We start from the raw sequence: 13,293 nt of genomic DNA on the forward strand, positions 1-13,293 counted from the left end.
GTATGACAGTGTGTCTGCTCCTTCCTGGCCTAACTTTGGATAGCTGTCAGTCATTCTGTTGCTTCCTTTTGCAAAAATGGAGAGATGTCTGAGCATTGCACATGGACTTCTGGTGGCTTTATTGTGTCAACCAGATCCACAAAAAGAGCTTTTAAACTCTGCCTTCCATGTGTTTCAACCATGTGCAGTTTCAACCATCTAGCTGTCAACTACTTAATGTTGAAATCATACATGTTAAACTCAGGAAAGTTGTGAATTACCTGTAGTGCATAATTTCATTCAGGTTGCAGTTTGTCACAGGTAAAAAGTGGGAGAGACTGCAGAATCATAAATCATATGTTTAGCACTACACACCAATTCTCAAAAACAAGATTAAATAATGTGTTACATTTTAAAATATTTGGCTTATAGAATCATTATTTTTCCATATGATAAATTAAGTGATGTTTTACCACACCTGTGGTCTAATTACAACAAGGCCTTTCCTAACTAAGAGACATCCTATCAGGAACATTTTGAATGTCAGAAATGAGAATTTAGCATGTTCAGAATACAGTATACCATACAGTAAAACTTTTGCATAGTATTAAGAGTTCATATTTGAGAATATAGTTATAAAAATGAATTATTATGATTATGATTCTTTTATTTGTACCTGGCCATCTGATTGGGCCACCCCAGCCACTCTGGGCGGCTTCCAACATATATAAAAACATAATAAAACATTACACATTAATAAAACTTATAATGGATGGACTATTTCATTTTAAAAGCTATTGAAACAATACTTTTATACCACAGAGTAGGTAGAATTCTGTTGCCCTGCCTGAATCCCAAAGCTGTCATCTATAAATTTACAAAGAAAAGAGAGTGCAATATTATATTGCTTGTTTGACATTAGGTTCACCTGGCAAGTGCTATTCTTTACTAAACAGGAAAGGAAATGTAATATGGGATATTTGAAACATTATAAAAATTGAAGGTAAAACAGTGCTACTCAAGTCCAGCTCTGCAATTCAGTTGGAAATGCATTTTACTAAAAGACAAACTGAAACGATAAAAATATGATTCCTAGTAGATGGGTTGCACATGTGTGTGTACTCCTGCTGTTACAGAGGCATTAGCTTGGAAAAAGAAACCATAACTTGACACCCTCGTTTCCTTGTTCTGCACTAGCTAAATTTGTTAAGAATGTAGAGTGCCAATTTAAAAAGAAAAAATGGGAAAGTTATCAATTCTGGCAGACATGAGTATGAGGTCAACATATCTTTGAACAATGCTAAGAGAAGGGGATTGTATTTTCAGTGCTAAAGCCACCTTGGATTTGTGCTGTGAACAGGAAGGTTGCAGCCGTACTTGTTTGTTCCTTTTAAACATAACTCAGGAGTAGAATCAATAGGCAAGAATGAACAACTGAGGAGATCCAGAAAAAAGCATGGCAAGACAAAGGAGTCAGATTCAGGTGTAAGAAACTAGATGACCTGCATTGTTTCCAGTAACTGGCAGGTTCCAACTGAAGCCTGGTACAGTGGTACCTCTGGCTATAAACACATCGGGTTACAAACACTTTGGGTTACAGACTCCGCTAACCCAGAAGTAGTACCTCGGGTTGAGAACTTTGCCCCAGGATGAAAACAGAAATCGTGCACTGGCGGCTCGGCGGCAGCGGGATGCCCCATTAACTAAAGTGGTACCTCAGGTTAAGAACAGTTTCAGGTTAAGAACGGACCTCTAGAACTAATTAAGTTCGTAACCAGAGGTACAAGTGTATAACATGGTCTCTCAGATCACCTCCAACACCTGCTGCAAGTTCTTGAGTCTGCTGTATGAGTCTTTACCCTTGAGAGGAGTGTTGTTACTTACAAGCAGCTGTTTCCTCAACAGTCACATGATGACATTGGACTCTCAGATGTGCACTCCCATCATCAACCAGCTGCCTGAGCTTGGACTTTCTGGCATTTCTGCTCTCAAGGGTTGGATGTGACTCAACATCTAACTCAGCCAGTGGTTCCTATGCTAGAGGTAAGTCAGGAACCTACCCAGAGGGTCCTTCTAAGGTATTCCTTGGAGGTGGACATTTCAGGGCTAGTGTTGGAGGCTCTGTCACCTGGGTTGAAAATCCTGCGAACCAGGTCTTCAGAGGATTTGTTGGCCAATGTTGGGTCAGGGCCTGTCATGATAGTGTTTAACTGCATGCTTGTCCATTTTCAGATGTGGCCAGCCCCAGAGAGTTTGCTCCAAAGACAATGCAACCATCTGAGTCAAAATGTTTAGAGCTACCCCTGCTTCCTATGTTTCTAATTGTGCAAGTTTCGTATATTTGTGAATTGGCACTAGATGGCATATAGGAAGTGGTCTCTCCTGATTATTACCATCAAGAGTTTAGGCTATAGTAATAAAGATGGGATAAGGTGCCCTAGTGTTAATTTGTTTCATTATCTTAATACAGAAATGGAATCTGCATATTGCTGTAGAAATATTATTGGGATTATAGATTTATTGCATTTTGTGATATGAAACCTTATTTTTAATACCTTTTTCAAATGATTCCTAGCTTCACTTCCTGCTCACTAGTTCTAAAGTAAACTTTCACATAGTTGCCAGACTCTGAAAAATGTTTCTTAATGCCACAAAAAATAAAGAGTATTTCGAAACACTTATTTTCTTTCCCCCCACCCCAAGCTTCTTTGTGGGTTAACAGTTCTTCAAAAATATTGACAGATTGAAATCTACACATGTACAACTCTGAAATAATGAGTGTCTTGTCCTCCAGCTACTTTGGAGAAAATCCTGATCCCACCAAAATTAAAGTTGTACGTATGTGGATTTCACTCTGTTTTCCTTTCTAAAAGAATCCCTAACAAAGAAGAACTATGCTTTTACCAACGTTCCACAATAATTTCAAAACATTAGATGGTACCAGATTTTCCAATTCTTTGGGATCTATTGAGATCTCTCTCCTTTCTCTTCTCTCTCTCCTCTGATGCTCTCTCATGTCTCTGCCTCCCAAAGGCTTGTGTGGCTGTTGGTGCAGCAGCCCTGGCTACAAGCTCTGCAGGCAAATAGTGCCTCTGGGGCTGGCCAGGGGGTGCTGGTTACCAGGAGCTGATGTGGGCTCAGAGCAAGTAAGTGGACTCAGCCAGGCAGTGCAGCATTCCTTGCTGCTGGGAATGGACAGACAAGTCCCAAGCCCCTGTGGGACAGCGTGAGGAGGCACCTCAGGATGGGACAAGGGGGCAGTTCAGACACCAGGGGCGACGGCTGCTGCCTAGAGGACTCCCAAGGAGAAGGGAATGGAGAGGAAGCTGAGGGAACACTCCACAAGGGTGTTCAGAAAAGGGTGGCAAGCTGCCAGCTCTGCAGGCAAGGGGTGACATAACTGGGTTCCTGAGTCCCACAGGGGAGCTGCAGAAATAATGTAGTTGGTCAAGGGAGCTGTGGACCCAAAAGTTTGAAAATCTCTGCCCTAGGTGGTTCCAATGTTTATGAGGATCCCTTTTTAATCTCAAGACCCCCACATGCTGATTGTTTTAATTTTAGGTTCTGTTAATTGACCAAATACATAATCAACATGTATAATGGATACTCCCACTGCTCCTTTCTTCTTCCCCCAACCTTATTTTTTTTTAAAGCAAGCACCAGCATATGGGGCAAAGGAGCTGATTGCCTCTATCTGATAGGCAGCATTTGCCTGAACATGTGGTGATATCTCCACCAGTCCTCCTCACCCATTTTTTCCAGCCTGCAGCTATCCCCAGCACAGGAGGAAGAAAGTGCTTAGTGCTGGCAAACAGAAACAACCTGAACATGCACCTAAGCATGCAGGGATAATCCTGCCACAGCTTTCTTTCTTCACCAACTTTCTGTTTAAAAGTAAGCTTCAGCACAGGGCTTCACAGACCTCTTGGGATAATTCTTTGGCCCCCAGGTTCGGAACCACTACTCTAGATACTAGTTAGAACCAGATCCAAAACTGAGAATCTGATCCAGAGAGAAATCAGCAAATAGCTAAGAGCAAAATGTTGACACATAAGAAACAAAAGCAAGTAAGAGAAATATTGAACTAAAATCAATCATGTTCCCTTCAGTCTTCTCTTCGCTTGACTAAATATACTCAGTTCCTCCAGCCTTTCCTTCTAGGACTTGCTTTCCGTAATGTTGACCATACTGTATTCATTGTTCTCTTCTGAACATATTCCAATTTGTTTATATCTTTCTTCAGATGTGGTGTCCGGAACTGGACATGAATACTCTAGATGTGGTTGGACTAGTGCTTAGTTAAGATTAAAGAAAATATACCAGTTTCACTGAGGTTGCTAAATGGGAGAGCAAGCTGGTGGGCCTCTCCCTGTTGCAACACCAGCTCAATCAGGAAGTAATATGTAGATTTGAGGATCTTAGAATCACTCTTCCTCTACCTCGTTCCTACCTGGTTCCTACACACGTCTGTAGGAACCAGATAGAGGCAAACTAGCATTGGTTTTTATTTGTACATGGGGGTACTTTTATAGCTCTGTTTAGAGTACGTAATGTTTTAATAATATAAATGTTTTAAGTCTTTTTTATCAATTCAGTATATTTTCTTTTAATTGTCAAATAATTCTGTGTACATTGCGGCAGCCTTTGGCTAAGTGCAATAAAACTGACTGACTGACTGACTGACTGACTGACTAATTAGCATTGGAAGAGTAATTCTAAGAGCATGCCCCAATAGTGAAGATTATGTAGAAGTATGTCCCACATTTCTATTAGGAGGGCTGGAAGAACTAGGCAGCATGGAAGGGGGATGCAATTTCAGGTTTGTACTTAACTCTCTTGACTTGCCAAACTGATACACGTTGAGGAATCTTTTTGTGTGCTTTAATATAGTTCTGATAGCACCTCACCTGAAACTTGCATCATCATCATCATCATTATTTATACCCCACCCATCTGGCTGGGTTTCCCCAGCTACTCCGGGTGGCTCCCAACAGAACACTAAAACAGAATAAAACCTCAAAACATTAAAAACTTCCCTAAACGGCTACATTCAGATGTCTTCTAAAAGTCAGATACCTGTTTGTTTCCTTGACATCTGATGCATCATTTTTATTGCTTAACTGCTTAATTTCATTGCTTTTATTTTATGGCAAAATGTTGTTTCACCAGTTTTGGGGGCATCAATTCTATTGCTTTATATCCTACAGAAAAATGGAGACTTCTAGGCAGAGCTGATACTTCAAATCAGTTTACAAGCAAAAGGGTTGGCTGTTCTGGACTGTGAGCCATATTAAGAGCATCCTGTGCTCTTTAAAAATATGCTCTGATATATGACAAACTATTTTTTTTGTTGTATCGGTACTAGATTTTTTTTATTTTGTGGTGACTGAAGCTGCCAAAGAAAAATTAAGACAAAGCATGGGTCTTTTCCCATGGGGTTAAAACTCTTCCTCGTGTGCTTTATTAGTGCCAGGCATATTAAATGTTACTTTCCCATTGTTTAATTGTGCAAGTTTTGTGGCTGAATCCTAAAAAGATTGAGCATATAACATCCAACATCAACAGCCTTCTGTGTTGAGTGTGATGATTTTATATTTGCAGGGTATTCACAAAAGCATGGGTAAGGAATCTTCTGAGATATGTCAGACTAAAAACACCATCCAATAGGCAGATTTTTGCAGATTACCAGGAACTTGGGCCAACAATTTGAGTGCCTGAAAACAATTATCCCCTCTGTAATGAAAACAGTTGCCTGGGTGATCTCACCAGGGTGGTTCAGTGACTGAGCACTCACAAAAGGTAGAGGATGCTCTCTAACTGGTTTTTGGGCCTGCTGATGTGCTGTTGGCTGTACTTAGCTCCTTGAAATCTTTGTAATCTCCACCGGAATAACTATCAATACCCTTGATAACCATACAGTAATTATATATTGTATCCACTTCTGAGCTAAGGGATTTAGAACTATCTGAAATGCTTGTTAATTTAAAAAAGAAAGAAAATCAATAACTATTATTGTTTTCATTAACATTGAAGGTTTGTCCACGTAGAACTACAATTGCCTTGCTATTATTTATCAAACTTACTAACCACTTTTTAAGCAAAAGTAAATCAAAGTGACTTACAAGAGGAATCTGAATAGAGACCAATCATCCACATGACTCCTGAACATTTTACTGATGCAGTTGCTCCTAAGAAAGGCAAGGGGAGCTGGATTGTGTCTGTCATATTATTATTATTATTGTTGTTGTTGTTGTTATATTTATTTATATCCCACCTTTTTCCTGGACTGGGATTCAAGGTGGCTTACACAAATAAAAACAATACACATATAAACATATAAAATATAATCATTGATTAAAATGTAATAAAATTTAAACAATATATAAAAACCCAGTAAATAATACCCCCAAACAGTGGATTGGTGTGGTTGCCCTTTTTCTCACTTGAACTATGCACTTGCGCCTGGGTAGCTAATATGGAGATATATTATTCAGGTTGCTCTTTTAGTTCACTATTAAACTAGGATAGTTATTTGGTGTGGATTTAGAATTGGGACTGCCCAGCCACCACGGCCAGAGCTTTGAAAGAGCAGGGGGTATTCAACCCTTTCGCCTCTTGCTCTCCCATCTTCTTCTTCCTAATGCCTGCTGCAGCAAGCAAAACTGGCAAGAATGTGAGGAAATGTGTGATTTTGTTTAGATTGGGCTCATTTGATCTTGAAGCACTTCTGTTTTTTTCTTACCAGTAAAATCTTTATAGTGACCGTATGGAGGCTAACTACTTGCTTGCAATGGATTGATTTTTATGGGAAATGGTTGGATTTGATTAGTGTTAGATTTTTTTGGCTCATGCGGAAAGGCTCTCTCTCCTGTTAGTTTTTTGTTGCTTTTAAAAATAATGTGTGAGTTTGAAGACTCTCGCCGTTATTTTGCTCTTTCCATTGCTGCTGAACTGCTTTCAGTCTATAACCTAGGGTGATATAATCAATACTGAAATGGTTACTACAGTGTCACTTAAGGATTTTCAAATCTTACAGGGTATGGTGCAGCTGAGTAATCTATCAACACAGACGTTTTAACAGTGTGGAAAAATATTTCAGTATGCCATTTAGTTTAATCAGTTGTTCAGACAGCTGGATCTAGCTTATTTTAGGAATCTGTAGTAGAACTGATGTAGAAGGATTAAGAGAAGGAGGCAAAATTAGCACTAATGCATTTGGGCCTGGTATGTGGAATCCTTGGAATGATCCTGGGTCTGGCATGAGGAATGTTGGGAATGATGGTGATTAGAAGTGGAGGAAGACATAGCTCTATCTGCCGGATTCTCTGAGAATAATGGGCAAAGCTTGCTACATTCATCAGCATGCTAATACTGAGTTTCTGAATGCTATATTTGAGGAGATGGTAAGTTGAGGGGAACAAAGGCGGAATGGAAAGTCAGCAGACATTAGTTTCCCTTCCATTCTTAGAAGGATGCAACCCATTTGAATACAATTCATTGTTTGTGTGTTTTAAAGCCAATTGTTTCATCAGTTTTCCCTTTAGAAAATAATAGGGTGGAATCCGCTTGGTGCAAGGTGGAAGATGGCTTTAGGGCCTGCAGGCAGAATAGGCAAAAATCCTCCCATCTTCTGTTAACAGATGCCTTCACTACATTGAAAGCTCTTCTGTGAGCCCAAGAGCATCAATTGGGTTCCACCCATAGTTTTTATGTATTGTATGAATATGGAAGGAATAACCCTGGACCTCTGGGCATTTCCAAACTGTTGTTCTTTTGTGGATTACATTCAGTTGCACACCGGCAAACTCAGGTTGTACAATTAAAGTGTATTTGGCAAAAGGGAAAAAAAAAAAGAATCAGACTTTTTCCAGTAAAGAAAGTGACAGGAAAACACTTTGGAGAATGTGGGATAAGTACTTGCATGATGCAGCCTTGTATACCCTCCCTGCAAACAAATCAGAACCGGTGCTTAGGAAACAGCTGACATCATGTAACCCCCCCCCCCAGCGCGCATCATGTAACCTGGGATGAATTTTCAAGAAACACGTCATCTGGTAGCAACCTCAAAGCTTTCAGCCATCCTCACCAAAGTCGGTCCCTGTTTTTACTTTATTTTCTTGTTAAAACAAGTATCCCTATTTTGCCTTTGGGGGATATATCTCATTAGTGTGTGCACATGTACTAGAATTCTTCTCATTCCAGTCCTTGGTCAAGTTTCTAGAAGTTGCGTTTTGACTCTAGTGCACATGCATCTAAATGCCAGTGCACTGCTTCCCATAACTGCCTGTCTGGATGGCTGCAAAAAACAGTGTTGAACAGACTATTGCAATGTAAACAAACATCAAGCAAAGAACCTTAAGCAATGTGTTCTTTGTGTTGGGAGGATGAAAATTTCAGACAGTGATCCTCGGTGTGAAAATAAGTTACCCAAGTATGTTACCCAAGTATGTGAAAATAAGTATGTTACCCAAGTATAAGTTACCCAAGTATGTGAAAATAAGTTACCCAAGTTACACAAATGTTAAAGAGTACATAGAGGTCAAGTGAGCAGTAAATGAATTGCTGGCTCATGCAGCATGCATTTTTAATGATGTTATGCAAATCCGTGTTTCCCCCATGAAGCTAAGTGAGCGACTTTGGATAAGCCTTTGGTTTCGTTAGGATTAAATATAGTATGACCTCTCCTCAACAAAGGTAGCAGAAAATGTCAATAAATGAATAAATAATATCAAACTGACATAGTGGTATTTCCTGTATTCCTCATTTGCGTGTTCTTAGCTAAGTTTTTGTGCTTCTCAGCCATGTTCCAAAACAATTGCTTTGAATCTGACTGAGTTGAGTCATTCCAAATGGAATTGAGAACACTGCTTTAATATAGTTGACATAATTGGATTAAATTGCAGAACAGATCTTTCTGAGAAATGAGGCAGTTAATGTGAGTGCAAAGTAAAATAAGTAGTTCTGAGGTGCTAATGCAGTGGGACAAATTGAATTGACCCACAAAGTTAGTGCTGTGGGAGAATGTACCTTTCCAAAAGAGTCTGTGCATCATTAATCCAAAAATATTTAGAGAAGTAAATATGCTGTCATAACTTTGACTTTGTGATTTTTTTTCCACAGTAAGAAGATAAACAATATATTCTGACAGTTTTTAAATTTTTGCATATAGCTGGCTTGCCTATGGTTACAGTTGTATCATTGTAGAGTCGTCATAGATAATGACTTATTGTGTACTCTTGTTTATTTTACCTGGTGCTTTCTTTGAGGAATAGCCTAAACTTTTAAATAAATTCTTGATTTGTACATCAAGGATCTGTCTTTTTACCTTGTATCATGTAATTCTTTGTATGGCGGTATAGAAGTCAGAGAGACACAAGGAATGTTTATGACACCCACCCCACCATTATCTAAAGCTATCAAGGCCCATATTTGGCCTGAATACCAATAAGGTAAAGAGTATAAATACTAACTGCACATAGTACTTCCCACAAATTTCATCCTGAGAGTTGACTTCTGATGTTTAATTTTGAGCAAGTTGATCTGTGCTTGATTCTGCTATCCTGTATTTCATACTTTTTAAAGATTTTAGAGATGTCTAGCGTTACACTTTTGTTAAAAAAATGCAGTTTATGCTGAAATGTGGGTCGACAATATTTTAAAACAGCCTGTAGCACATAATGTATTTTATAAATGATAAAGCACGTTCATCTCTATGGAGAAAATAAGTAATTGTGATTCCCCCCCCCCCAGCACAAGGCTTGACTTACAAAAGTTGTTGCTTTCTTTCTTCCTCCAATCTCTCCCTTGGCCTGTGCAGCTTTTACAGAAGAATGGACAGATATCCATTATTAATGGAATTACAGAAGAACAAGTGGAGCTCAGCCTTAAGCCAGAAGAGCTGAAAAAGGAGCAGGGAGAAGCAGTCATAACAGATGGTAAGTAGATGCCTATAATGACATGGAAGATTACCCAGGACTATGGGATACACAAAAGGAAATTGGTACCTTGAGCCCTTTCCTATAGTACAAAACATCACTTTATTAATTTAACACTTTGATCCCAGGTTCCTTAATTGGGGATGCCCTCCCCAAAACAAATGATTGGCATTTCCAGCTTTGATAGTAATGACCACCTGTTGGAGAAGAGCAGGTGCCTGGATAGAGCGGCCCTCACCGCCTGGTCCAATCATAATCAATAATGTTACAGATTCTTTGTAATAGTAAAGGTTCAATCTAGCTCCACTGCAGGTACTGTACCAACATGCATAGGTTGCCTGTATTGTCCAATATGACTCTGTTTTTCCTGCCTTCACCTAAGTGCTTACATGTGTAGGCTATATAAGGAAAGGGAAGCACATGTGCTCCTCCCATATCCTCATCCAACCTTATTTCTCTGTACCTTTTTAGTTACTTGTGTTCTGGAGCATATACAAATTGTAGAGCATATGTGCAGAAGTCAAGTTGGGGGCACAATATCCATTCATGGACCTTTCATTTCTTGCAACAGCCCCCGTGTGCAAACCCTTAGAAGAAATGGGGCTTTCTGAACCCGATGGGAATCTTGTGTGTGGTGTTGTATCCAAGGTGAACTGGGTAAGGCCCAGTGTTTTTGAAATACCGTATTTTTCCCTCTATAACACGCAGATTTTTTCTCCTAAAAAGGAAGGGGAAATGTCTGTGCGTGTTATTGAGCGAATGTGTGGTCCCTGGAGCCAAATGGCACGAGGAGAGGCAAAAAAAATCAGGCAAAAATCAAATCGCGTGTCTCAGAGAAGGGAAACCTGAAAAGAGGAAGTGGCTGCTTTCCTGCATTCTGCCTCAGGGTCTTACTGCCCACCCGCCTCTGTTTCCTTGCTGTGTTTGCTCAAATGGAACAAAGAGCAGGGAAAGCCCCTCCCCTCCAGGCAAGCGGAGGGGAAAGCAGAGTGTCGTCTCTGTGCTCCGGTGCTGCTGAAAACATGCAGGAGGGAGAGAGAGAGAGAGAGAGAGAGAGAGAGAGAGAGAGCTGGCTGGCTGGCTTGGGTGGGTAGGTGAGGGAAAACTTTTGCCTTCCTTTCCTCCCTCCCGTTATACCCCTCTCCTGCATTCTTAGCCAGCTGCTTCTCTGCACACCCCTCTCCTGCTCCTTGTCCCTTCTGTGTTTTTCCTTCCCTCCCCACTTAAAATGTGGTTAAAAAGCATGGATCCACATGGATCCTCAGGATCTTTGCATTGGGTCACCCCAAATTCACCATCAGATCACATAGCATGTCCATGGCTACAGCCTGCCCCCCCCAAAATCACGCACCCACTGTTGCCTGGGGCTGCAATGGTGCAAAAATGTGGTTACAAAGCATGGATCTACATGGATCCTCAGGATCTTTGCATTGGGTCACCCCAAATTCACCATCAGATCACATAGCATGTCCATGGCTACAGCCTGCCCCCCAAAAATCACGCACCCACTGTTGCCTGGGGCTGCAATGGTGCAAAAATGTGGTTACAAAGCATGGATCTACATGGATCCTCAGGATCTTTGCATTGGGTCACCCCAAATTCACCATCAGATCACATAGCATGTCCATGGCTACAGCCTGCCCCCCAAAAATCACGCACCCACTGTTGCCTGGGGCTGCAATGGTGCAAAAACGTGGTTACAAAACATGGATCCACAGGGATTCTCAGGATTTTTGCATTGGGTCACCCCAAATTCACCATCAGATCACATGTCTGTGGCCACAGCATGAAGCACAAAAATGATGAATCCACTGTTTCATTCAGAATGTTATGGTCAGGTGCGTGTTATAGAGCGAAAAATACGGTAGTCTATGTTTTCATTCTTCACTCCCTTACTAATAGTTGATATCTCTAGAGAGGCCCTGAACAAACTGTTTGTGTTGCAAAGAAAACAAGCAGCAAGTTCATCCTGTTGTTAGAAAGTCCAAATAACTTAAGTTTCTCAATCATTGTGTAAATGTTTCGGTGTTTTTATGTTGGTTTAATATACCCAAATTGCTTGCTGAATTTGGAGATACCTCTGAATGTTAGAAACTTTTTGTGCCTGAGCACACCTCCTGCTGCTGAGCCACAGCTTCTTATATGCCTATTTCTTATCTTATCCATTAATAGAATCACACTTTTAAAAGGCATATGTCTGCAGTCCTCATAGCTCAGAAATGAAGTTTTATTTATTTTCATTATAGATGGTAGTACAAAATATCGCCAAATTTGTTTCAGCCTCTGTTCTTTATGCCAATCATGTTTGCAATCTATATTATTTATACTTTTCCCCATCACTATGGTGCCATAACCTGACAATCTTCAGGGTGAAACTTGACATACTGATTTTGACTGATCAGCTGCTTTTAAGTCCAGATTTTTAGTTGTTGTAGTGTATTTGACTGATACTAGTACTGATACAAGTTTTCAAAAAGTCACATGAGGATTTAAATAAGTAGTACTAACAGTAGCTTTTGTTTTAATTTATGTTTGCTATAAAGGGAACAGTATATATGGTTACAGTTGATGTTATAAAGAGCTTTTCATCTTCTCCATTGTTAAGATTGTATTTGTTTTTTCAGAAACCCTTTGATATAGAGGCATAACTTCAAAAACTTTCATATGCACATTCCCTGCAGTTAAAGCTTATCCAGTTTTGGGATCATAGGAAATGCTCTGTTACTTCCTTCTTTCTATATACAAAAGCTGCTGTTAAGACAACATATTCACTTTTTACATGTTTAATAATGATTTTGTGTAGGCAAAGCTCTCTTAATTCCAATTGTGAGTCAGGAAGGGGAAATGTACTGGGTAGCCTTATCCACAGTCCAATTAAGCTGATGTTCTTAAAAACAGCTTTGTCCTACTGATTAAGACAGCTTTTTAAACAGTTTGATTGGAGAATATCAGGGATGACGCAATGTTTATAGTCGAAGTCTGTTATAATCTGTTTCATGGCCTATTTGAGAGAGAGAGAGAGAGAGAGAGAGTGCAGTAGGGATAATGGTGGCAATTAGGATTTTTTTTTATTTCATGCAGATTATATACCTATTGATATTTAAAACATTAAAAAACTAAAACTGAAACAGATTAAAACACATCAGTGTTCTAGATACCCAAATACATTTGTCTAAACACAATTGATTTTAGCAGGCAGCAAGAAGAGTACAGTCATACCTTGGAAGTTGAACGGAATCCTTTCCGGAAGTCTGTTCAACTTCCAAAGTGTTCGAAAACCAAAGCGCAGCTTCTGATTGGCTACAGGAAGCTCCTGCAGCCAATCAGAAGCCCCGTCGGATGTTTGGCTTCCAAAAGAACACTCGAAAACCGGAACAGT

The 13,293-nt window shown here is 39.9% G+C and overlaps 1 protein-coding gene across 2 annotated transcripts in view; it reads left to right on the plus strand.

The window, feature by feature from the left end:
• AKAP12 (A-kinase anchoring protein 12) overlaps positions 1-13,293 on the plus strand; it is a 58,300-nt gene that overhangs the window by 20,911 nt on the left and 24,096 nt on the right. For both annotated transcript variants that reach the window (XM_053382160.1, XM_053382161.1), the window contains exon 2: positions 9,797-9,914. In XM_053382160.1, the coding sequence (XP_053238135.1) occupies positions 9,797-9,914 (118 nt within the window). The remainder of the gene's footprint in view (positions 1-9,796; positions 9,915-13,293) is intronic.

Source organism: Podarcis raffonei, chromosome 3 (genome assembly GCF_027172205.1).
Source record: "Podarcis raffonei isolate rPodRaf1 chromosome 3, rPodRaf1.pri, whole genome shotgun sequence".
NCBI classification, from domain to species: Eukaryota; Metazoa; Chordata; class Lepidosauria; order Squamata; family Lacertidae; genus Podarcis; species Podarcis raffonei.